General features: G+C 42.0%; 1 protein-coding gene across 1 annotated transcript in view; it reads right to left on the bottom strand.

The window, feature by feature from the left end:
• Window positions 1–1,826: 1,826 nt before the first annotated feature.
• The window catches only part of LOC121673281 (E3 ubiquitin-protein ligase SH3RF3-like), a gene marked incomplete at its 3' end in the record, with an annotated part of 29,901 nt that continues 4,512 nt past the window's right edge, over window positions 1,827–27,215 (bottom strand). Inside the window, exons 2-3 of the mRNA XM_042046468.1 lie at window positions 24,257–24,352; window positions 1,827–2,318 (exon numbers count right to left, since the gene is read on the bottom strand). Coding sequence (XP_041902402.1) covers window positions 1,827–2,318; window positions 24,257–24,352 — 588 coding nt within the window. The remainder of the gene's footprint in view (window positions 2,319–24,256; window positions 24,353–27,215) is intronic.

Here is a 27,215-nt window from a genome sequence, read left to right as displayed (position 1 = left end):
TAGCAAGGACGTCCCTTCCGGGACTATGCTTGCTAACCTATGACATTGAGTAATCAGTGAGGTTTTGCATACCAGTTGTTCTGTTAAAACAGGGGAGAATAATCACAGCACTTTTTGTTTCATGGTCTAACTTTTGTGGTTTACTAGCTCAGAATGAGTTTTCACATGACTCTAACAAAAAAGGGTGTGTGTTGTGTTTCTCTTGACTAGTACAGGAAAAGAAAACCCACTGTCTATCACATCTCTGTAAAGTCCAAATGAGTCACTCTCAGTGCCAAAAACCCAGGTGTCATTTACTTGACAAGTTTGGGACCCTCCCTCATGTGTAGTGCTTGTGCTGCTTCACAGATGTCCCAGTACATCTTGACACCCATGCTGCTTTGTGTGGGGGCCACATCCTCACCTCCACTCTTCTGCTGGGGGCTGAAAGGGGGAAGAGCTTACACCACAGAAACCCTTCCTGGAAAAGGCATGTGGAACACTCAAGGAATCAGTGCTATTACAGTTGGACTGAACTGCCTCTCTGGCCCCTATATGTGGATGGGCAGTGGAGGGAGCTGAGCAGCTGAGGCAGGAGCAGGGGGTACTGCTCCACTGTGGCAGCGTCCCCTCAGTATAGTTTTGGCTGCCCTGCAGCACACATAGCATGCATGCAGCCACCCTGCCTCCCCCAGTGTCCTCGCAAACCTGTGCTGCAGGGGCCTGGGGCTCATGATACGGGTCACTAACGCAGTTCTTGTGCTCGAGGCACGAGCTCTGGTGAGCCCTCGGTCAGAGAGAGTCCAACTGCGTTACTTCTGTGCGTCGCTGAAGCGACTTCGGCATCAGGAAGGGAGCTGCTGGCTGGGCTGGCTCGCTGGCTTCTTTGCAGAGGGAACATGGCAGGAGCCGATGGGATCGGCTCACGTTAGCTCGGAGACAAAGGAAGAGAGAGGCTGCTCTGGTCTGACTCCTAACAGGTTTATTGTTAGAAGTTTCGCAACCCGAACAAGCTGCGGGGCTGGCTTTTTTCAGCAGGGAAATGATGCATGGGAAGACCCTGCCTTGCTTAGGTTATCTTGGCACTAACAAGCAGCACAGAATATGAGTAACTGGTCTACAAAACACCTGTGGGTGCTAATCTGCACACACAGTGTGTAGATGACTGGGCAAGAAAGCTTAGGTAGAAGAGTTTCGGGACTGTGACTATTCTCCCTTCTCTTCTACACCTTCTAACTGCAAATTGCCAGTTGGATTTCCTTATCCATAGAAACAGCGGGCAATTGCAAAGGGTTTCAGTGCTCCTCTGGTGAGTTTTGCTCCTGTTTGTGCCAGGCCCTCAGAAGCAGCCACTTAGAAGCTCTTTTTGGGACCTGTGGGGATGTCTGGGAGGATGCTCTTCTGCATCCTCCTTTGAGAGGGGCAAAGATGGAGAGGGGTGCACCCTCAGCATGTGTGATGGTTTAAAAACTCCTTGGGTTTTTCTGAACAGCAGCTACCTGTTGGGTACAACACTTGTCAAAGTATAGCACATTTGCCCATCCTCCAGTGATCTGTACAGAAATAATTATTCCAAAAATCTTTTTTTATCCCCAGTCTGTGAATTTCATACTGACATTGCTACCCTGCAGAGTACCTTGCAGAGTAACAGATATGTTCAGGGTAATGGGATCACTCAAAATTACTCCTTTCTACAACAGAAACTGGTGTTACTTCTAACAAATTGTAGGATTACTTTTTGTTTTCTAAAATGTTGCAGTATTGTGAATCCAATTTGGCCTTATCCTCCGGCTTCTCTCGCCTGCCCACTGATGAATGCAAGGATGGGAATGGCAGATGCCAAGTACTGTGACATCAGGATGACAGCACTGTGCGACCACTTCACGCGAGGGTGAGCCATTTTGGAAGAGGTGACACAAGGGAGTGCCACCTGCTAAGGATGCCCAAACCCCACCTCCACCCCACCTTACCTGGGCTGGGGCGCTGGAGGAGAGGTGGGTCAGGTCCCCAATCCTGGCAGCTGCCCGTGGGTCGCTGGAGCTGATGAGGACGGGGGCACTGATCTCCATGGAGTGCCGGTTGCTGGCGGCCTGGGAGGACTTGTGTGTCATGCTGAGGGCGGTGAAGGAGTGGCGCTTCTTGGCGTTCTTCTTGCCTTCCACCTGCCGCTGGGCCGCTCCGGCCACCCCCGCGCCGGCCAGCGTGGAGCACGGTGCCAGACCCACCGCCGCTGCTGCTGCCACTGCCACCGTCTCCGTCGCCAGCGGCATGTCACAGCCAGAGGCGGCAGCCGAGCACGTCTTGTCCATCTCCATGAGCTGCTTGGCGGATTCATTCAGCTGCGTGGGGAGGAAAACGGAAAGATAAAAAAAGGAGTTGTAGAGAGTGATAAGGTTCCCTCCACTGCAGAAAAGGAGGCTCAGTGAGGACCTTATCTCTGTCTACAACCACCTGAAAGGATGTTGTAGCACAGTGAGGGTTGGCCTTTTGTCCCAGGTAACAATTGACAGGACAAGAGGGAATGGCCTCATGTTGTGCCAGGGGAGATTTAGATAGGATATTAGGAAAAATTTCTTCACTGAAGGGGTTGTCAAGCACCGGCCCAGGCTGCCCAGGAATGTGGTGGAATCACTGTCCCTGGAAGTATTTCAAAGATTTAAAAGACATGGCACTTCAAGGCCATGATTTAGTGGTGGGCTTGGCAGTGCTGAATTAACAGTTGGACTGGATGGCCTTAGAGGTCTTTTCCAACCTAAATGATTCTATGATTCTATGAATTTATTTGATTTATGAGGTCAGGTGAATTATTTCCATCCACTTGTTAATGCTAGGAAGATCAAAAGAGGCAGAGTAAGCATCCAGAAGAGTTAGGCTAGAACCAGGCACCATAAATTGGTCCACATCAAGCTACAACATTTAAAAACATCATTCCCCAAAATAGCTTGTCCCAGGCTGCTGAGTCAGAGCCTGGGGAAGGAGGTAGGAGCCTCTTCATCAATGTTTTGCTATTTGCTATTGCCTGTGCTTGATGTTTGCCACACATGGTTTTGATCCAAGGGTACAGCTTCCAAATCTTTCCAGTTTCATCTCCCTTCCTCTCACCTAACACAGGTTATCCAAATGCAGATGTAAACTGAAGGCATTTTCCCCAGCTGTTTCACCTAAACTTTGGAAGAGCTTGATGGCCACTGGAAGACTTGCTCAGGTCCAGCTTGAAAAAGTGGTACCATCACTTCTCTTGAAAGTTTTAACACTTGACCTACAGCCCATGAACACCACACTAGGAGGCTCAGGCCAGCTTTCAGCCTGCTGTTCCTCATCCAATCCACACTCACAGATAACCTCGTGTCTACGCAGGCCAGAGGCATGCTGGGTGGCACAACCCTGTCACTGAAGTCTCTTACCTCCCAGCCTTCATAACTCATCCAGGAAAGCTACACCGTACACAGCTGGAGAGATTTTAGGTGCACAGGGATGCTACAGTCACTAATGATACATGAAGTGCACTCTGAATTCAGCAGTGCTTTCTGCACAGCACTCATTGCCAATACATCTTCCCTCGAGGGGTGTTAACAGCTGATGGAAAGTGCCACATTTTGCCAACAGACCTTTATATTAAACTAGGATGTACTGCAATATGTTTGCATTTAATGAATAAAAACAACATATGAAAAAGGGAGCCACAGCTAATGTACACGTGCTTTTGCATTCACTGCTGTTCTGAGACCCACATAAACCAGAGGTGTATGTAATACTATTCTGGACCAAAACTAGGCCATTTTTTTTCTATAACCAACAGAATTTCTTTTATGAATTATGGCAGTATCCAAGAAACAGTTGAGGACAAGGTCTTCCAAGGCTTTAAAAAAAATTTTTAAAAAATTGCTGCTCTAAGCCAAGCCAATTTAGAAACCTAACACAAGTGAAAATAAAAGGGAAAAAGAGAGGGAAGGGAAAGATAACAACAGAAACACGCAGTTAAACAAATGTGTAATTGCATAGTTTTTATAACTCCCAACCACTGTGGCCATGCTGTAAATAAAAGAATGGATATTGCTAGCCTTAAGCCAGTCCTCCTGAGTTTGAAAGCACTTCTGACTCCACAAGGACTCATTCTGTGTAACAGGCAAAAAGCACACTAACACCTAGAAAGTAAACATCAACTTGCAGGATCCTTCTTTCTGTGACAGCTTCCACCAAGTCAACCAAGAGCTTCCAATTAATGATGCTCCACTACTTTTAGAGCTGCTGGGAGTCCTGCAACCATTCAATTAGCAAGTCATTTTCCCAGCTGCACTCTCCAACTTGAGACCACGCTTACAGTCAGTGTAGTGCACTGCACCTGCCAATTTTTGCTGATAACGGCTGATCCTATTTCAGATTCTTCAGAAATGTCCATTATTTCCCACTTCATCATGCTCTAAATTGGTACAACCTAATATTTGCCAGCAGGCTCCAAGTTTCAAGGAAACCAGATGGCTCCCCTCCCTTAAGTAGGTGTTACAGCTCCGCTTACCCCATTGATGGAGATAGTCTAGCTGAATTACTTGAAATATTAAGGAGAAAAGGATAAAGCTATCAAATATGTATTACTCTTCTACAGCAGAGGGTGAGGAAATTTTTGCTAAACAACAGCAAAAAGAAAAAGAATATATTTTTACTCTTCAAGACAGAAAAAAAGAGAGTTAAAAAAAGAAATTTAGAACTTCTGATTTTACAACATGCTACGTGTGGACAATAAAGTGCTCCAGCTCTTGATATCAAGCTCTGAATCTCTTGTAAGAATTAGATTATAAATCTCACTGTCTGGAATCCAGTTTAACACTGAAGCTGTTCTTTTTAAAACAACAGAATCCCTTACTTTTTTGTTCAAAGCAGCACCTAGTTAAAATGTCAATAAGAGAGCAAGCATCTAAACATGAAGAGATAAAAAATAGCCCTGTATTGATATAAACAAAAGTTAATCTCAATATCAGTAGAAGATTAAAGACAGAAAAACACTCCTCCCCAAACAGTCAAGCTAATGAACTTTTGAGAATGTCAGAGGCTTCCTGAAATGCTGGGAAAAAAATATTTTGGTCTGCCAAGATAAAAAATGCTTTATAGCCTTACAACTTTATTTTTGTAGTGAACTGTTTTTAAACAGCTTTGCCCACAGATGCTGGAAAGTACTTCCCAAATAGGCTATGAATACCAGAGAAAAGTCTGCTTACTACTTCGTAAAAGCAAACAGTTCTGCCTCTTCACAAAAAAACTTTGAGAAACCCTTTTTTAAACATAAACACGATTGCAAATTTCTTATTTTAAACTCTGAATATGTAAACAAGCATTGCTTTCTGGTGTCTATCATTTGATCTTCAGGGAGATTTGCTTCCAGATGAGAAACTTAATGGAAAGTTCTGACCCACAGATGGTGTCAGGAATTTGACATTTCTGGATGTCTGTAGCTCTTATGACAATCTCTAATACCGGAACTCAACTTTCTTGCTCAGTTTTGATCCCTTTTCTAGAAAGAACCTATATTGAAATTCTGGTCCTGCTAAGCCCGAAGTGACTTGAGACTTACGCCTTTGAGACTGCAGCAAGACTGATTTTACCTGAAATCCATTCTTTGTAATGGGGATGTCCTAGAAAACTTGACATAGGATTTAGAGGGATAAGACTTGGATTTGAATGCCAAACCAGTCAAACATTTCCAGCAGCTCTGCAGTCCTGTCTAGAAATGCAAAATCTTGCAACAGCAAGCCTTATATTATCTGAGGGACCTTATAATGCAAGAGATGTGATGAGACAGGCTTGTGTTCACAGGGTCTCAGTGACTATGGGCTGTGAGTCCTGCATGCTGAGATAAGGATGCACCAGTCTCAGTTCATGGAACTACTGTGCCTATTTCTCAGGAAGACCTTCCCCAGCTGTGAGGAATTGTACTGGAGACAGCTCCAGTTCATCTGGTTTTGGGAGTGAAGAAAGGTGCGAGTGGAATACCTGTGTGCACAGAGCCTTGTTCACCTCCAAACAACATTTTCCTACAATGGGAGCAGTAATCATGTTCTGTTCATTAAAAATTTGGTGGCCTGGATCAGGAAGCCATACTCCCCGCCCTGCCATAATGCAAGCTGTCCTGACTTTAGCATCCAGGCAGAGAGCCCATGCAATATGAACTAAGGGGGAGGTTTTTTCTTTCTTCTGGCTTTTAGATATGACTATTTTAGATACTCTACTCGAGACTTTACCACATAGGTGACAAATATTAAGCTACGTCACTCAGGACGTCTCCACTGCCGAAATTATTTTTTATTAATCTCTAGATAAATCTCACTTTTTCTGCAGAATGTAATATGGTGACTTTCTCTCAGTCTCTGTTGCACGTGCTTGGACGCACACATATACATGCACACTTATAATTTCTAATACACATGGGTTTAAAAGGGACCACCTGTAAAGGGTTTCAACATATTTCTCTTTTAAGGATGAGTGGGTACAGGAGAGAAACTGTTGTCTGCACTGGCTATCCCCACGTGGGAGCAAATATGTTCTTTATATTCCAATGTGACTTAATGAACTACAGTTTCAATGAACAACATTATGCACCTACTTACATACCCCAGATGGGATGAAGAGTAAAGAAAATCTACTTCTTGTCCAATGTGGGTGATAACTAACTCTATGTTTAGTCCAAATATAAAATTATTACTTTGGAATTTATTGTTGTTATTATTATGGAACAAGAGAGAAACATGGGAAATTTAGGTCAGATTTAAATAATTAATCTTTACGATATCTCCCTTGGCAAATACGACAGTGCATTTACTAATCCATGTTAGTAGCAAAATTATTCTATCCCAGTTTAAACTTCCAAGGGACACTGTGATACACCATGGTCACAACAGCAGCTCCTGGGTTGTGGTGTTTCACTGATAGTGGTGTCTTCTGTAAGATGGAGGACAATTGTGCTATTGAATACTCTTTCTAGTAATTTAGATCTGGGAAAGGGATTAACTTCTGACTGACATCTGCTTTACCAAAGAGAGGACCCTACTATGTGGCTTACAAATATACTTCAGCATGTTCTTGATACTGTGCAGACCAAAGTGTTACTAATGTGTAACTAGAATGTCATTCTTTTCTAAATAAGAAAGGATTGCTTAAATCTCAGTTTTACACACGGGATTCAGTATTTTGATAAACTGAAGCCAATCTGGACCAGAAAGTACACTTTATTAAGAATTTAATTTGCTACAAAATCTCTTTTTTTCTATCTTTATGGAAACTATTAGCTAAAGAATGGTGCTGTTCAAATACAGGTGTAAGATCAGAAGATATAGAGAAGAAATACAGGGATAAGATGTGAACCAGTTTTGAAAGCAAAAAGTTACAAATTCCTACAAACCTCTGCATACCTAACACAAAAGAAAAAATTGGAAAGAAAAAATATTATGCTCAAGTTTTTAGAAAGGAACCACTGAGCAGAACAGAAATTAAAATTATTAATAAAACATCTTCACAATGTCCCCCTGAAAGATTGAAAATACTTGCACCTAGGGACTGCTGATTTTTATACTTTACAGTTCATAAATATTGAGAGGATCATGCACATCCCTATTTTATGCCTTGCGGAGACTTTGGCAACTTGCAGTTCCATATCTGATTTTGTGATTAAAATAATCAGTCTGAATTTATTACTGCGTTTTCACTTCAGAGTAGGTACTTTCAGGAAATACTAAGTTCATATGCCCTCATTAGAATAGTTTGCTATTATTATAATTTATGTTCTGAAGCACAGTGAGGTTATTAAGTAACTAAGGGCATACCTATACAAGATTTTTCTGTCTCTGCTGGGTTCCTGAGAGGACTCCATCTGTAAAAGCATTTTCAGACCCAAAAAGTAGTCTTTCAGAAAGATAAAACAGCTTTTCCTTACTATTATCCCTCCTGGCAAATGCAGCATACAATCTTTCTTCTGCAGTAGCCAAGTAACAAAACAGCCTTTGACTCAAATGGACACTAGGAGGAAGTACATAGTACTTTACCTAATGCTTTACATGTTCTTCGGAAGGTTAGTACAGAGGACACACAGCCATTCCAAGAGCTTACTAATGGGATATTACCAGACAAATTTGTGACAAAGACTCTTTGACCAAGTCATACTGAATGCATCTATAATTTTAATCTTTTATATGTTTTGTTAATTCAGATTTAAAAGTGTTTAGAGAAAGCCTCCAAAGTTCTCCATGGACAGTTTAAATTAATTTGGCAAAACCTACAAAATCCGACCTCAATTATTCATTTAGGCCCCATCTTATGAAGAGTAATTAGCAAGGCACATTTTAAGAGAAAATATTATAGCTAAACCAAAGCATTATTTAATGGTTTTGTGTTAATCTTTAACAATCTACTATTGCCTTTTCTAATTTATTGCCAGGGAGGAACAAGCAAATGTGGAACAGATTTTCTGCAAGTGGTTTATCCATCATGGAAGATAGATTTCTGAAACCCACACTGTGATTGAGAGCAGAGTTATTCCATGCACCCAGAAAATATAAGAAGCACAGTACATGTTTTTGCTTGAACAGATTCAAATGAAATGATAGCTGCAGAAATACTTTCCTAGAACACATCTCAAACTTCAAGTGTGCTATTCCTCCAGTCATAGGTTGAGGCATACATCTCATTCTCTTTTCCAAAAGCCTGCTAAATATGTCAGCATGTTCTCAAGGAACGAAGTCCCTAAAACCCTACAGCAGACAGCCTTCCTAACCAGGGTCATACACATACACAACAATGTATAGTCCGGACAAAGCAAGAAAATAATTTTTGTCTACAACAAGGGTCTTTGAAAGGCAGCAGTACTTAGCAATCTATTTGCCTATCCTACAAGATCTTTCTCATTTAGCAGCAATGTCACTTCTAACGCACTGAGGGGTAGAAGGAATGCAGCATATTAGAACAGCGTGTGCTTGGACGAGCGTGTCATCATGATCTTGCAGAATGAAAATAAATGATGTGTGCAGCAGAAGTAAACACTAAGCCCTGGGTGGTGAACTGGGAATTTTTTTTCTTTCTCCTTTTTTCCAAATAGTTTTAAGAAGGAAAATGGTCTGCAGTGGTGGAGACCAAGTTTGCTGTATCCCAGAGACATGTGCAGTGTGCTGCAAAGTCTGTTCAGGAGCTAAGCACAGCAAGAAACCTTATGAAAACTAATGTCGAAAGAACTGAGAATAAAGAAAATAAAACTAAATGCAATATCATTAAAAATAGATGAACTCACCAAAAGAAGTATGCTTTCTAGATCCCCCTCCACTTCCTGAAACAATGCTAGCTATTTAGCCTTCAGCTCCAAGTATGAGGACTCTCTTGCTCTGATCTGTCATCTCTGAATCTCTGATACGCTGTGTGCCTTCGATATGCCTAAGGATTTCCTTTTTCTTTCTATCTGTCCCCTATGGACACCCTTTTCCATAATGAGACGCTCATGACTGCACCAAAGCTCCTTTGAAAGCAAGAAATGTAACCAAATACAGCTTCACTCAACATCAGAAAGAGTGGGAGAACACAGCCTATTTTTACTTATAAATTATTCAGAAAGCTAAATAAAAAGTGCAGTCATGAATTCATGGGCTTGATCCTAATTCCTTTGAAGTCAGTGGCAAAACTCCAGCTGCCTTCAACGGTGGAAGGACTGGTGCCCATCTGGCACCAATTTCAGTACCAGAAGAGTCCCTGTTGAAGCTTGTGTGGATTTTACTGACAAACTATTTTTTCATCAAAAAATGAAACTCATTGGAACTTAAGCACTTCCCAGGAACTTGCTTGTTTTGACAAGATGTCCATCAGGAAATTGTTTCTCAGATGATGTTTCTCAGCTAAGACAAGAAATTACCAAAGCCACAGTGCTTTAGGAGTTCAACAGGGTACTTGGACTCCTGGCTGAAAGTCCCTGTGTGGGGGAACAGCCATGGGAGACCTGAAGCAACACTGACACTTTCCAAAGAGAAAGCCACCAGCTTTCTGGGTATACTGAGTATCCTTCACTCTTATTCTTGTAAACTGGAAAACCTTAGGGACTCCTGCCCTGAGGCCAGGCACCATGAGGGAAGAGGTTGGTGCTGCAGAAGTGTGAGCAGCCTTATGCTGGGCAGCAACCTCGGCAGGGGACCTGGATGAATCAGGAGGCTTTCAGAAGCAGTTCAGATGATGTCCTCATGCCTCACTGCAACCTGGCAGCTGTATGAGCCCTGTATCATTACAGCCAGTTACTGCAAGGAAGGGAAGCCCTCTGAAGCACCTTTGTGCTGAATCTAGAAACCCCTTCACTTGTGAAAACTTTCAGTGTGCCAGCTGTACCAACAAACTTCAGCAGAGACTAGGAAAGATAGTTGAGATCGTGGAGCAGAGCTGTGTGGATCACAAGTAAACTCTAAGAGTATCTTTAAAAAGAGGCAAGTTTTGTGTTTTCAGAGTTTTCAGGCAACTTTCTACCTCCTTCCTTCCTTAATGTTTAACAAGGCTTCTGGTGCTATTGCGTACTCAAGTGATCAACAATCCCCATAAAATTATGAATTAACTGAAAATTGACAAGTAAATACCATGAACTAGGGGCACACGATGTCTTCAGAGTTAATGCATACATCAAGCCTGGGAATCTTAAAGCAAATGGCTTCCAAATTATGGTGTGAGACCCCAAGTAATTATAAATGGGATTGTGAACCAGGAACATCATGCTCATGTTGGTGCAGAGACCCTTCTCTTCCTGATAGCTGCACCGTGCACACATGCTACCAGACATGACATTGAGCCCTTTTGCTCATTCTCTCAGATTTGTTCCTGGAAATACAGTTCTTGAAAAAGCTGGTTTTGGAATGATCAGGATTGTGTGAAAGAAGCAACTATACCATGTCTTTTTTTAAGGAAAACACTTGCTCCCAGATTAACGGGACAAAAGATGAGGATGAAAGAAAAAAACAAACATATATTTGTTGAAGTCCTTTATAAATTCGATAAAAAAGTGTTCTCGCGGGTAATGAGAAAAATACCTACACCATCACCTCACATCATCAATGTTACCTGCAGAAAGCATGAAGTTGGATAAATCTTTGAAGCTCTTGGAAGCTCTTGGAATTGCAGCACAAGGAGCACATGGGAAAACCAAAGCAATTTTTCGAGTACTGCAAGGCTTTGACTACCCTGAGCAAGCAAGGAGTCTTTGTTGCAGTGATTTACAACTTTGTGTAGAATAAGAAATCTTGTGCAATCGGGGAAAATTAAGTTTTATCAGCTGCAACTGAAGATTACCTGTGGGGAATCATATACAAATAAATGCACTGTACTCTGTCTCTGATAAAGCAGAAATGAAGAATGAAAGCAAATGCCAAGAATACGTTTTGGTTCAATTGCTTGTAAAAGGAACCAAGGTATACACAATTCAAGCAGACATTAGCACTAAAGGGTTGTGATAAACAGCCTTTGCCCTGTGTGTACTATATTTATAGACTTTTTTTACTACATAGAGTTCTGGCTTCTGCTTCCCAGATACAAGACAGAAAAGGACTGCTGGATGTCGTACAGGGCATTTGCAATAGTGTGATGTCCCATGGGTCTGTATAGTTAGATTCTGAGTGCATGGAGCTCCTGCTACAGCTGGCTATAAAGCAGGGTTGCTGGTTGGGTGGAGAGTTCCTGCACCAGCTCCAGGGTCACACTGTGTGTTTCACTGGAAGCAGCCTACACCAATGGATGTCAGCTATCTGTCACAAAACTGCTGTGTCTTTGGAGAGATGCATCCAGCCTTTGGGTTTACTATTTGCCAGCTGGGGTGAAAATACGAGTCAGGACATATTGTGCTGCTGTTTCACCAAACCGTTGGATGACTCCCTAGAGGGGGAGTTCTGAGATGTTTCTCTGAAATGGGAGATGAACTATGTGTGTTTGGAATGGGCAGCAGCAAGAGGATACATGAATCATCTGTGTGACAGGGAGACTGGTCTTCTTATCTATGCACATAGATGAAAAAAAAAGGAATTGTGCTGAGAGAGACATGACTTGACAGCCTGAGTTTGTGTCTCATAGTTGCCCTATCCCGTGGTTATTACAGTGCAAACTCTGCTTGGAATTGCCTGCAATTTAAAGCACCTTCTTCCCACATAGATGTGCTGATGCCTGCTACAGCAGCATGGCTCTTTTTCCTCAGTGGGAGCATTAATTTGCATCCTTTTTTACTCTATGCAGTGACCAGCTATTTTAAAATTATTTTTACACAACCTTCTATTACCTTGGAGACCTCTATACTTCTGTCATACTGCTAAAAGGAGGACAATGGATTGGGATGGCATTACAGGGCAGGCTCTGTGGCATGTGACATATTGCACACTTCACAACAGGCACATCTCAGTTTTTTTGGAAGCCTGAACAGTAAGTGAAAGCTAGTCTGTAAAATATGAAAATATGTTTTCTGTGCTATATAATGATGCAATTGGGTTCACAACCCCCTCCCCCCCCACCTTGTGGAAGAAAAATCTGTCAAGAGTGAACTGTGATGAATTCCCTAAACTCTGCAAATTCTTGACTGAAAATGGCAGCATTCAGCTTCACACTCATGGCATGACTCACTGCCCCTCACCTCAAAGAACCATTTATAGACCTCTTTGGAGAACCCAAGATGTTAAAATATGATTGGGGACAAGGCTGAGGTCTGAGTTAGAGGTCTCTTCATTGACTTTCCAACAGCTGCAGTCAAAAGTACATTGAACTCTCTGGCTATCAAACTAGAAAATGTTATTTGTTCAACTTTTTGAGTTTAATTTCTGGATTAGGGTAAAGGGCGCGTACCCAGTGCAGTGGAATCATGCAGTGAAGCAGCTAGTGCCGTTGTCTCTTGTACACTCATCTAGAGCTGGATCAATGTTCTGGTTTCTGTCCAAGCCTGCTCTGCCACAGGTGTCACTGCTAGATAAGAAGTGTGCCATTTCTTCAGCACATATGAGCCTGGAGCAGATCTTTTAGGATGCTCAGGCACATGTGTCACATTACTGCAATAAAGTACAATGATTGCCAGCATTAGTCACTTTTATGACATCCATATGCAAATGCTGTTTATGTTAGTATGCTACAAGTGGAAGGAATTTGGAAAACCACTGCTCTAGGCCATGCTGTTTGAGCTCTGAGATAGCAAAATGAATGGGCTAGCAAAAAATCTGCACAGTAGGAAATCTTTCTGAAAGTGCAGAACACTGGAGGTTTTTTTCCTATTTGCGGATTTACTCAAGCTCAAATATTTTCCTAACACATTCCTTTCTGAAAACAGACTGCCCTGCATTGCACCTACATTCCATAGGCAAAGAGACAACTTGTCCCAAGGAAACGGAAGTTTTACAAACTGTGACCATGTCATGTGATGCAGTCACACAGAGACATTTGTTCATACTTTTATTATTTTTGCCATTAAATGCTGAAAAGCTCCCCCTACACATCAGAATTCCATTGTGAGAAGCATCATGTAAACATAGAGTAACAAGACAGCTCTTGGCCCAAAGAAAGTACAATTTAGGACGAGGACAAGAGACAATGTATAGTTATAGACAAAATATACAATGCAACACTCTTATCCGCAAGATGGACAGAGGATTTTGCACAACATACATCTTATCTAGCCATCCCAGCCAAGAACAATTTTAGAGAAGAATCTGGAGGAGCAATGCTGATGCAGATGTTTGAAGTATCCATCACAACAGTGAAGAACAGAGCACTATGGAAGAAAATTGGGATTTAAAAAACTGACAAAGTGATTGCCATAGCTGGCATTCAGTAGTAAATAAAAGACAGGAGGCAGAAAGAGCAATGAGTAAGCAAAGGCTTGAAAGTAAGGGTGAGTTGTATGGGCTCTAGAGGACAGAAAAATGCTCCAGAGAGAAAGAAAGAAGTAGCAGCAGATGACCACATCAGACTGTCATGAATGAGGCACATCTGCATTTGCTAAGGATGCAAAAAGGATATAGCCATAATCAGGGTATGACCTGGTAAGAGTTTGATCTTTGTGAATGCTCAGCAATCAGATTGGACAAAGACTGGTAGAACTGCCAGCCACATGGATGAATGGAACCATGCATGAGGATGTGATTCCCAATGGCAGTGTCTTTATTACTTGCCATGAAAGTACATTGATCCCTCTTTTACCAGTGACCAAACAGAAAGTAACACACCTGTGTACAGTGTGCACTGAAAATTCAGGTATGTGCTTAGTGACAATTGCTCCATGCAGAGGCAGACCTATGTGTCCCTGTGGTGTGGAGCTGCCTTTGCTTTGACCTTAAACTCAGCCCTCAGAAGTGCTTTTGTGCCTTCAAGGACCCCCATATGACAAAACCTTGTGGTTGAGACAGAGCATGACCCTAAGCAGTAACCAGTGTGGGTTAAACCATGACAGCCCCCCAGGTGCTGTAGGGCAGAGAAGTTCAGTGCCAGTACCAAGAGCTCCCAGATCTTGTCTGGCCCGGGCGATTGCCAACAATTCAGTATCAATCATCTCTCTAGCTCTTCTTCCACTCCCATAGTTCATATATTGAGGGATAGTAAAACCATGCATCCACCAAATCAATATAACCACACACATCTCTTCCCTGAGCAATGCACCTATGGAAGCAAAAGGCTTTGGCTGGGAACAGGCAAGTCTAAGCACTAGACTGGAGCAAGGAGGGAAGATGCTGGGGACATTATTTCTCAAAGGTAAGACTCGTAGTCCTTCCTCCTGGGCTAGGAAAAGAAAAGAAAAAGGATACAAGAGGAAGTAATGACTGTAAATTCTTCACTATGTTGTTGAGGCTGAAGCAGATCAGAGAAAAGGGATCAAGGAGATGACCATCAGAGAGTGCTCTCCCTCCTTCTGCATGGTTACTTTCTTCTTGAGAAACAGAGCTGCCTCTTCCCTCAGTGCCATCCCTCTAGCCATGTGGTAAGAGGAGAATATCTCCAGCATGAGTCTATCACTGTCTGAATGCTCTGGCACCTCTCCTGCTTTGTCCCAAGGTTTCCAGAAAAATTCTGTTACAGAAAAATTCTATTATAGAAAGCTCTCTCATGAAATTTCCTGTCAATTTGATTCAATTGTGTCTAAACAGATCGGAAGACTTCAAAGTCAGATTTAGAGCAGGACACTCCCTCCAGCCTCACTTAAGCAAAAACTAATATTATTAACCTGGTTTATGGAGTATCTAGTATGCTTTGTCATAAAATTATAACTTAATAAAATAATTAGGTAAGTAGAGGGACAGCCAGGAGGTAGAAGAGGTTGCTTGCACAAAGTCCCACATTCCTCATCTCACCATTTTGGCGTGATGGCTTAGAGCACAGTGCAATGGCAGCAATCACTGCAGGGTAACTGTGGGTGGGGGTTGCTGCCCCTCACAGATGTGTTTTTCTGCAGTGTGAGATGCCACATGGCCTCTTTTTCCATTTTCCCTCTTTCTGCCCTGCATCAGCATGGATATTCATGTGACTAAGCAGCAAATGCCATGATGAAACAGGTATGACTGGAAATTAAAACAATGACTCCAACTTAAATGAATAGCTTTCAACAGGGTGACTTCCCTGATTCATCTCAGCACGCAGAGATATCTGGTAGTCCTGGAACATGGAGGGCAGAAGGAAAGAATTGTCACACATGAGGTAAAAGCAGGACAACCCCTTTGGCAGCAACCCTTGCTTTTGTCAGATTAAAATAATGCCAGTATTACACTCAAAAATGGTGCAGCAGGAGATAAAATAAACAGTGGCTGGTCTGCTTTGCAAAGAAATAAAGTAAGCAAAACCAATGCAATTTCTTCTACAGGATAGACTAAACACAAAAGGATCAGCCTTCAGGAGTCCTGTGTGTTCTAGAGAAAATCTGGAAAAGATAGAGATTCCCAAATTAATTCCAACTATCTTCCCCTGTTTCTGATTTTTGTTTTTAATTTGCAAATTCTTCCTCTAGTCTTTTGAATTTAGTTCTTTCAATGTTCAGCTCTAACACCTAACAAAATGTCAGAGGATTTCAGACTCAAACATCTGGTTTTGGCACCGTTAATGACATTTTTAGGCTAAAAATCAACTTCATCTGTTATTTTTATTATTTGAAGCATGCATTCAGCATACACACACACTCCCAGATCTCTTTGTGCCTAGAATAAAAATAGTTTGACCATTCCAGCATCTGTGACAATAAGAAGTAGAGAAAGAGGTAAAAACGATTTATCACTACATTCTACCAGGAACCTGTTATTCTTGAAACTACTCTTCTTTAAAAGTTCAAAAGGTCAATCTCAGACACATTTATGACTATTTACCATGGTAGAACAATCATAAAATCACTGAATGGTTTGGGTTGGAAAGGACCTTAAAGATCATCTAGTTCCAGCCCCCCTGCCACAGGAGAGGTGCTCCGGCCCTCTGATCAATTTTGTGGCCCTTCTCTGGACTTGTTCCAACAGGTTCACATCTTCCTTATGCTGGGGTCCCTGGAGGGGGGGTCTTGTGAGAGCAGAGGGGGAGGATCACCTTCCTCGCTCCACTGGCCACGCTGCTTTTGATGCAGCCCAGGGTGCGGCTGGATTTCTGGGCTGTGATTGTGCACTGCTGAGTCATGTTGAGCTTCTCACCCACCAGCACTTCCAAGGCTTTTTTTCTCAGGGCTGCTCTCAATCCATTCTCCATGCACCCTGCACCTGTGCTTGGGATTGCCCTGACCCAGGTGCAGGATCTTGCACTTGGCCTTGTTGAACTTCCTGTCCAGGTCCCTCTGGATGGCATTCCTTCCCTCCAGCGTGTTGACCACACTACACAACTTGGTGTCACCGGCAAACTTGCTGAGGGTGCACTCGATCCCACTGTCCATGTCACCAACAAAGGTGTTAAACAGCAGCTGTCCCAATACTGACCTCTAAGGAACACCACTCATCACTGCTCTCCACTTGGACATCAAGATGTTGACTGCCACTCTTTGAATGTGACCGCCCAGACCATTCCTTATCCACTGAGTGGTTTATCTGTCAAATCCATGTCTTTCCATAGTACTTATGCAACATGCTATCCTCTGAAAACAGAGATCAGAGAGGGCTCTAACAAGCACTCCCTGGCAATTCCTTTTTGGTGTCACTCTCATCAGCTGTCCCTCCTGTCCCTCTGATGGAGGGCATCTTACCCACCACTGGCACAGCGAAAGATAACATGTGCTTCCACCTCTTCCAGGTCCTTTCACAGTCTGGGCTTTTAATATTGGACTGACTTTTCTTCATTGCTCCCAGCATCAGTGCTGTGGCAGACACATGGAAACATTCTGCTCTTTGCTCATGGGGCTGTGGCCACCAGCAAAGGGGCAGAGAAGGCAGCCAGTTTGCCAGGGGCATCTTCCAAAACCCTCCTACTGACTCTTCATGTCTATATTTGGATTGAAGATCTCCACTCAGAGTTTTAAGGCACCAGGAAAGCTTCCCAAGAAGGAAGCTAATTAAGATGTGCAACATGCACTAACAAGGACACTAGGAAACAAAATGAAGAATGCCTGTGTGAGAAATAATGAAATCCGGATCCAGAGGTGAAGGGAAGGGCTTCCACAGGGAAGGGGCAGCAGATGCAAAACACAGTAGGCCAGACCCCAGTCAATTTGCACCAGGAAGGATGACAAACAGGATTTTGCAGGGGAAGTTCTGGAAGTTCTTCAGTGGATTGTGGCTAGAGACCAAAGTCTTGTTATCAGATCAAGAGGAGAACACAGTCCATCTTGCTTAGATACCGAGGTACCTAATTTTTGGCATCTAGGAAGTAGCACTTCAGAAATGCCCTGTACAGATATAGAATTGATATACATAACTTTGAAAGACTCAGGAAATGGGCTTATTTGCAAAGGTTGTGTGCTTAAGTTGGTTGTGCTGGAAACCTTTTTTTGCTATAAATTGCTCCAGAGTTATTTTTACAAAATACGGTCTAGGAACTTCAGATGTTACTCATAATTAGGAGGGGTGGGCGGGAAAGATATTTTTGGATATGACAGCCGGCAAATTTCTGGTTTAACAGGCTCTGAAACAATAAGAGGTGATAACAACTCAGATCTGGTTTTGATGAATAGAAATACTGGTCATAACATATAAATCTGAATAATTTTATGAGTTCATTCAAGTGAAAGTAGGCAAGAGTAAAATCAAGAGAAGACCTGTAACTAAAACTGTCAGTTCTCAAAAGGCAAATTTTCACAACCTACAGCTATGTCTAAATTTACATGCTGGCTCTCACCACAGCTCACACAGATCTCATAATTGTCTGGGCTGGAGGATGACTCAAATATGATAGTACTCCTGTATGTAGTCTGTATGCAGGCTTCCCTTCTGTGGCACCCACCTGAGATGAACTTCAGTGTAAACGTGGTGTTCCCTGATGAAGAAAACAGAAAGCAGCCCTGCTTTGACTTGTCCAGACACAGCCTAAAGGGAGTGAGTGACTCGAAAAGGTCTACAGAGCTGAGTTGCTCAGCTAGTCCAGGGGAAACCTGACATTTATGTCAAAAGGTAACAGTGCAGCTCAGTTTTGTATCCTGAAGATGGAGGAAAGTGTAAGAGAATCTGTATGAATGATCACTTTATGAAGGGTGCTAGAAATCAACAAAGAACTTAAAAGAAATCAGTCAAATTAAAAAAACCAAATTTTCTGCCCAAAGTCATGCTAATTTACATGTTACATAGGAAATTAAATCAAAGAGCATAAGGTTCTTTATTTATAGAAGCAAAAGGGAACATAAGAAATCAAGCTGTTATGCAGAAAAGATGGGCCACAGATTAAAAATAATGTGTATATATAAATAATATATACCTAATAGACAAATAGGTATTTATATATTGTAATATGTTGTATATTTAATTTTCTTCTCACCTTTGACAGCTAATACTCTTAGTTTTCCTGACTAACATCATATTTATTTGAACTTCCATGGATTATTTTACTTTGTATGCATGTAAGAGTACTTTAAATCAATGAGTTTTATTCATGGATTGATATGAAAGTAGGAGGTGGGTAGGTTCTTACTGAGGTCCCTCTTGCAGCCCACAACACAAATTCTGCATGTTTTTGTTTGAATATGAAACATGAGAACTGTATTTTGGACTCCATTCACATAGAAATCTGATACTGAGAAGTATCTTGGAATATTCTACAATATTCTATGCAGGATAAAAACAAGTGGGACCAACTTTTTAGAAGCTATGAAGGTGCAGGAATGAAATTCTTAAAACAATATATCTACAAAACTTGAAAATGCATATCAATAAAGCTTTTCAACAGAAATTGGCTGAACATCTCTTAGAGCTTACATTATTGTCAGCTTACAAGGTTCTTATTCCATTTTATCTGACGTACAAAAGGAGAGAGAACAGAAAAAAATCAATTGTGATGTTAATGGGTATAATTCTTAACTCATTAGTGTTACACCTACTACTACTGGGATGAATTTGCTCCTCTGGGGTTTAGTAAGTCAGCTTTTCTAAAATCATCTACATTAGTTTCCATCTACCCACCTTTCAAAAACTTCCATTTTTATTCGCATTAAATGACACTAGCAAGGCTAAAATGAACCATTTTGACAGTCCTTAAAAAAAGAGATTGCATGTTCTTTTTGAAGAGGACACCGAACAAACATTATTATTTAATGAATGTCTAATGCTTCAGGTGTTTTAGATGGCTCTCATAAAAGATACTGAAAGATTCAGAGCATGCTGCCACCAAGACCACACAAACATAAATGATGGGTCAAACATCAAGGTTGAATTCATTATGAGAGTCCCATACAGACCCATCTGTCCTGCAGCTGAAGGGAGAAACCAAACAGATGAGGGAGAGAGAAAACATAGACAAGAAGTGGACAGGGCAACAATTATTTGTTGAAAATGGTTAAAATAGCTATTAGAGCTAGAACCACACACACTCACACATCTGAGTTTTCAAGAATATTACTGTGATGACTGCCACTGAGGACACCAGCACAGTGGGAAATGGCTGATGGGAATCTGCATATAGAGAAATAAAGGACAGAATCTGCCATCCAGACTGGAACTGTAAACCATCTGCATTCATCTGCAAGCTAACTAAAGGCGACCCTCAGCAAAGTACATAGTTATACAGCTAAGGGCCTCCTTCTGCTGGGAAGATGGGTCTCTGTGACACTACTCAGCAACCACAGCTGGGATCCTGGTAAATGTGCGTGGGTTCCCCTGTACGGGTTAAGCTGTTTTAGGATGACTGTGAGATCCTGTGGTACAGCACAAGACTTAAATGTGATGGTCTGCTCTGCAAAGATAATTTTGGAACAAAAAATCATTGTTTTCTTTAAGAAATGCATTTGGCTTCGGATTTTGATTTATTTTCAATTCTGGTTGAACTCTTTTTAAACAGTGACTTGCAAGAATTATTTTCCCTGGGGAGTCTTCTGGACCTATGCCGCAGGGCACTGAAACCATCGGCTCTGCCCATTCTCCTCCTCCCTCTTTTTCCTAGACCTTCTTTCTACTTTTTTCTTTCTTTTTTGGCTTTGAAGAACAGGAGAAGATCCTCATTACCCTGCTTCACTGCTCTGTAAAAAGAATTTTAAAGCTCCTAATATTACTTAATCACAGCTTTCAGTGCTCCTGCTGCCATAAAACATTATAACAATGGGTTGGCACTTCATCAGTTGTAATTTGCTGATATTACAGTCACAGTAGCACCCAACATAATTGCCTTGCTCTACCACTGACTCATAAGGCTTCTTGATCTTGGTCAATACTTCTTTGCTCTGGGGGCTGCATGCAGAAATTTTGCTCTAACAGCTCTGATTTTTGAATTTCCAGTTCCTGCCCATCTGAGCAGGATGCATCCCTCTAAATATTCAGCACACCATTGCCCTCAAATTTCACTCCCAGACACTTAAATCTATTAGGACACACTTTATTCTTCATTATTCTCAATTTTACACATTGCAGCAGAACACAACTTTCAAACAGAGGTAATAACAGAAGTTATTAAGAATGAAGGGTTAGCTTGAAGATAGTAAAATAAGAGAAATTTTGTCAGGGCTTGGAATTCCTTGCTGGTCCAAAACTCCTCCTAGCAATGATATGACTTCAAACCATACAGATTATTAACAAGATGTTTATTTCAGGTCAGAAGGCACCTTGAGGATCAATTTGATTATGTTGTGGGTTTTTTTCTGTAGACAAATTAGAACACAAATTATTAGCCCAAATGACTTCTACTGAAGATGAAGGACAGCAACAAGGTAAGAAGAAACAATAGTCCAAACTCTTCCTGACAGAACATATTGTTTGTGACTCATGCTGTAAAAGTGATCATTGTGAGCTGTGAATATTTGTTCCTTATCCAACTGTAGCTTTTCTGAGGTTGGGATAGGGATGACACTACAGAGGCAGGAAAAAGCCTCTCTGCAAAAATGCAAGCACCCTTGCAAAACACTTGTAAGGAATAAAGAGTAAGATCCATGCCATGTTACACTCATATGGCTGTACAGACAACCAAACATAATGCTAAGATAGAGACTTTCTAAAACACTGCAGGGACAGTGTTTTAGGCATATTTTGATGTCTGCTGGTTTTTTGTGCCTCTGCCACCACAGTCTGGCTCTAAAAGCTGTCTTCCTGGGCTTCCTTTACAGCAGTAGTGATCCTGGTGAAGAATTTGCTAACCACCCCTCCTATCACCCATTGCAAAACCTTTTTAAGCACCTGCAAAAGCCTTTAGTGCAAGCACCTGTGTGAAGGGTATGGCAGCACATTGCCAGGACAGTGTTACCAAAGGGGGCCGCAACAAGGATTATATCCACTGTTTGTAGCCCAGGCATGCTAAACCCTGAGATCCTCAAAGTGACCGGCTTGTTTTCTAATGCCCTGGCTTGCATAGCAAGGGTAAGAGCTCTTGTCTGGGCCGTGGGAGCAACTGGGGACATCAGAGCCTGCCAAGCTGGAATAGACTCTGTCCAGAGTGCAAGGCTTAGGATGCCATGTGAAATCCCACACACTTCAGCCAATCAACTGACACAAGTGGAAGGCTACTGTGAGAATTAAACTTTGCTTATTCCACACATTTTGCCAAGATTTTGAAAACCACTTAATGGACTTGGACAGATTTGAGGAGTGTTTTTAGATTCAAGTACTACTTCTTTAATGGATTTATTTTATAAACATCAGCACTGAGATTTTCAAAACTTCTTTGGGACTTGACCTGCTGATTCCTTTCAATTTTTAATGCAAAGTAACATCTGAAGCTGGCAACAGCAACGTAACTGTGGAACTCGAATACTTGCATAAGCTCATCTCATATTCAGAACAAGGCCTTCATCCATCATGTGGATGAAATAGGTGGCCGATATTGTAGTCTGGAGGATCACTTCCCTTTGGCTTTACAAACCACTGCACAAATGTTATGTCCATGGCACCCAAGTACCTCATATGAATAGGCCTTTCAAATCTCCAGATTTCAAATTTATACAGATAAAACATATGTGTGTGTGTATACACACGAATATACACATAAGTGTATATAATTGCACTTATTTTACCTACTCTGTGTGTGTCTGGTACGAATGTATATGCACACAGACATTCCTACTACTTGTGTTCTTGTCCCCTGGTGCTGGCTACCTGGCTGTTTGCACCTCTTTAGAATCTGCAAGCATCGCTGTTCTGATTCCACACAGTGCTACCTCCTGCTCCTCCATGGCCACCCAGCATGTCCTAGTGCTTGGAGAACTTCAGCAAGACATTGCTCATGTTCCCTACAGCTGTTCTTCTAAGGTTGTGAGCCCTTCACCCTTCTAGAGCAGTAATTATGGAGAACAGATACCTAGGAGTGGGAGAAGGATCAGGATACTGCACAGTGCATAGGCAGTGCCAGCCTCCACACGAAACTAGAGCTGGGGAAAGATGGTGAGGCGCAATGGTGGCTGGCTGTGCAGAGGTCCCTAGTTCACTCCTTCTGCAGCAAAATTCAGGACAGTAACACTGCACTTTCCTGGGACAAGAAAAAGAAGGGGAAAAGGATGAAATCTGGGAGAAACCCAGCTTTCTCATTTAATCACAATAAACTGAAAATGTCTCACACACTCAGAACAGAAGAAAACTAGTCATTAACTTATGCAAGGCAGCTGGTTTCCCAGTAATGGCTCCTACACATTCTTGTTTTAATATTGTTGTTCTTGTCAACTGTGGGAATGCAATGTATATTAATGACAGTTTATTCCAAATTGGTCATTGTTGGAGTTAATAATTAGGTAGTCAGGCACTAATTATGTCTGTTTTGTCTCCAATCACTGACTAAGAAATCTGGAGCAGTAATTTCGGAGGCAGGCACCAGAGCCACACACAGTAGAGCAGGCTCTGCTGTGGGCACAAGAGATGCTTCACTACAGAGCAACACCAGACAACATCTGGGAGCAGAGTCAGGGTGATACTGCTCCGAGTACTGGGTGCAGAGTGGCAGCACCTCAGAAAAATACACATGCATGTGGTGCTCATCTGCTCTTTGCACCCCTGGTTCACCCATGAAGGAGGAAGGCTCCTCGAAGGCACTGCCTGGCACCTGGACAACAGAGCTGCACCAGCAGGGCCACCACGGGCCACCACTGCTGGCTGCAGCCCTGGTCCCAAGCAGCATCTGGCTGCAAGGGTACCACCAGCAGGAGGACGGGCAGCAGTGGGAAAAGGTGGCACCACAGGTCTGCTCAGAGGAAGTGAAGTCTCAGCATTTACTCTGAAATAAGACTCCTGTGGAAATTACAACAGAAAATGCTTGCGACAAAGATGGGTCTGGCACACATGGAATGAGAGCTCTTGGGCACATGCGTGGAGGTGTCTGAGCCCCTGCTGGGGCAGGGAACACCCACAGCACCCTCTGAAGGTCTGTGCATTCTGACCACAGCTGAAGCTGCACTGCTGCACTCCACCAGCCCAGAACTCACATCTCTCCTCAGATACGTGCAAGGTATCCCAACTGCAATCATGCCCCGCTATGTTCCCTATGCATTGTGGAAATTACACCAAAGGGGAAGCCTTTAGAAGTAGCTCATGGAACATACTTTGCTGATCACTTTAAATTGAATTGGGTATACTCCCACAGTGCCTTAGCAGACAGCAACCAAAAAATTCCCTTTTTAGTAATTCTGTTTTAATTTATCCTTCTCATATAAGAATACTTGAGGTTATCCTGCCCTCTGAGGCACAAAACCCCACAAGATGTCAAGACCAGCATCTACCACCATGTGTTCTAAACTTACCTCAACATAGAGGATAGGGAAAATGCCAATCTTGTCACCCAGCATTCCTTCTGCCCAGTTGTCATCCACCCTCCTGATGACTGTCAAAATTTCATCCTAAAATCAGAGATACACGAAATACATAATCAGATATTTTCAGTAGAAAGATGCCAGTTTTTAGTTACCCACATGATAGCTGACAGAGTGAGTACACAGAGGAGGTCATAAGCCAGGTAAAAGCGTTTCCTGAATCCTGGGCTAGCAGCATCCCTGGCCCAGCATCTTATCCCAGGCATCCTATTCAAAGTGCACTGAAGCACCCTGCAGACTGATGCAGCTCATGCTGGCTGTCAGCAGCTCCAAGGGTCTGGCCACAGCAGGTGGGAATAACTAATAACTAATAATAGGTAACTCCTGGCTTCATTAAGGGGAGAGAAGAATGTCTGACCCAAGAGGTCACCTATAAATCACAGGTGAAAACTCCTTAGCATGAAGTTGCCCCTGTGCATCCAAGAGTCAATTTGTGATGCTTGTCTGCTCCAGAAGACAATTCAAAGGGAAGCACCAGTACAGCAAAGGTAGTCCTGGAAACACTTCCAGCAAGGAGCATAAGGAATAGTACAAGGTGCTCAGCAACAAGCCTACATTGCTGACACACTGAATGTCAGCTTTTCTTTACAAAAAAATATTATAAGGTAAAATTGCAAAGCAGATAAAAAGCCAAAGATAACATAGTAAAAACCAAATTGCATCCACCTGTTGGATCAGCTTCAGTTCAGATACTAGTTCATTTCCTAAAACCAATGGCATTTCAATATTATATTTAATCTAGAGGACCTTACAAAAATTTCAGCAGATGATGAACTTCTTTGTGATTATAAAACAAGAGATAAAGCAAAGTACAAACCAAATTCATACTGCTCAAATTTTCTCTTGGTATAGTTCCAACCTAGAACGTACAAGTCATTAGGAAAACTGAAGTGTCTAGAACAAAATCCTGAATTTTCCCAGTTTGAACTACTCAGTTTGTCAAAGGATTTCTGCCACCATCCCTGTCTTCTGGGGTCATCATACTAAACTCAGGCTTGAACTAGCATTGCTTTCTAGAGCAGCTGTGGAAAGCAGCCCTCTCAATGGGGCTCTGCCTGGATGCTCAAATCTCCTATGAGAAAAGGAAGGAGTGGGCTGAGAGAAGCTGGGAAGTCAGCTTTGTTCCCTCACGGCATCCAATCTTCCTCTGCTCCTGTGCAGAAATTTACAAAAAAGAAAAAATCTCTTCCTCCAGAAAGCTGAGACAGGGTTCCCTGCCAATCTCACTTTATTTACACTAGTCACTCTGTGAAAATAAGAGCTACAAATGGTCTACCATACTCCAGGTAACAAGATACTGATGTCCAATGGCCAGGCAAGGGCAACTGTTTTTTTGCAGATACTTCTCACATAGAAAAAACCCCACAAATTCCTGATCCAGGATGTTCAGACCATGGATTTGCATTGATAGAAAAATGACCAGAACAGAGATGTGATGTGATGTACTTTGTAGTTTTTGAACATGTGCATTTCGAACACATGCACTCTGAAATAGTTTAAATGTTTCCTTTGAATTATTCATCTGAATGATCCATTAGGGGAAAGCTCATAGAAACGGCTACAAACTGAGTCCTTCAGCTATTTATTACAGCTGGAAGGATGCAAAAAGAATTTGTGCATTTAATTTCCTGAAGAAACAGATAGTGTTCCCTTCCAAAGCCCTGTCTGCACAGACCATTTTTGATCTGTTTAAAGAACTGACAGTAATGCATCTCTGCAAAGCTTCCACATGCTCTTACAAAAGACCAATTAGCATAAATTTAGAATCTAGGTAAAGGGTGTAAACGAGGAAAAAAAATGACTACCTCACTTCAGGGACCTGCTATGAGTGTTCTTATTTTTATATTTGCTCAGTTCTTTCCTTAAAAGAGTTTTTTAAAAACACAAAATGTGATGGGTCTACACTACATGCACATATATAACCTTACATGTGTGTAAGTGCATACATATGGGTATGAATAGAATCATAGATTTTTCAGGTTACAAAGGACCTCTAAGATCATTGAGTCCAACCATTAACCCAGCACTGTATATAAATGTGTATATATATATGTATGTATTTGCATACACACATAAGAAATTAAGAGAAAAAATTTTAAACTGTAAAACCCCAGAAGCTTTCGACCAGATTTTGTTAGAGGCACTGTGCAATCCCATCCCTGGAGCAGGCTGTACAGACACCTGGCAGGAAAGGTTTATCCTGTGTTTACTTTGCTCAAGGATGGGGTGGGGAATGGCTGACCTTTGAAGATCCCTTTCAACTTCACCTTGTATGGATGCATGAAATTTGGAAGCACTTCCATGCACTGAACTTAGTTCGGCTCAGCCACGTCTGGTTGCTGAATATGGTCATATACGAGAAAAGCATCCTGAGATATGCTGACATTCAAAATGAGTATCTTTGTGGGAGAGCAAAGTGCAAATTCCTGAGAATTCCATTACATAATTAGTTTTAAGAAGGGTGTTGAAAATCTCCAGAATTACAGCAAATCCCAAAAAATCTTTTGAAATTTTTTATTATTAGAAAGTTTCTTTGAATTCGCAGCCAACGACATCATTCTATACAGTGAGCTGGTGAAAGCTTCAACATGAACTGTTTTAGAACCTTATATTAGCTGGATAGCTATTATATTTATATTAGCTACTTATAAATTCCTAGAAAGGTTCCCAAAAGGATCATGAATAGCAAAACGCCACAGATCTCTTGGCATACCACTTCAGCTGTCTGAACTTCACTATTTCACATTGACTAAATTGATTTCCAGGCAGCATAAAGGAATCCAAGCCTCAAATCTCATTTCAAAAGCCAATGGTATCCACTGTAGTTTGGACAAAGATATGTCATGCTCCTTTTATGCCTGTTGCTAGAGCCTTTAATTATTTGCTCTCT

The sequence above is a fragment of the Corvus kubaryi genome, unplaced genomic scaffold (assembly GCF_017639235.1).
Source record: "Corvus kubaryi isolate FWS band 111438036 unplaced genomic scaffold, C.kubaryi_AGA036_p1.0 65311, whole genome shotgun sequence".
Taxonomy (NCBI): Eukaryota; Metazoa; Chordata; class Aves; order Passeriformes; family Corvidae; genus Corvus; species Corvus kubaryi.
Note: the sequence above shows the minus strand (reverse complement) of the source record. Positions and strands in the feature narration are given on the sequence as shown.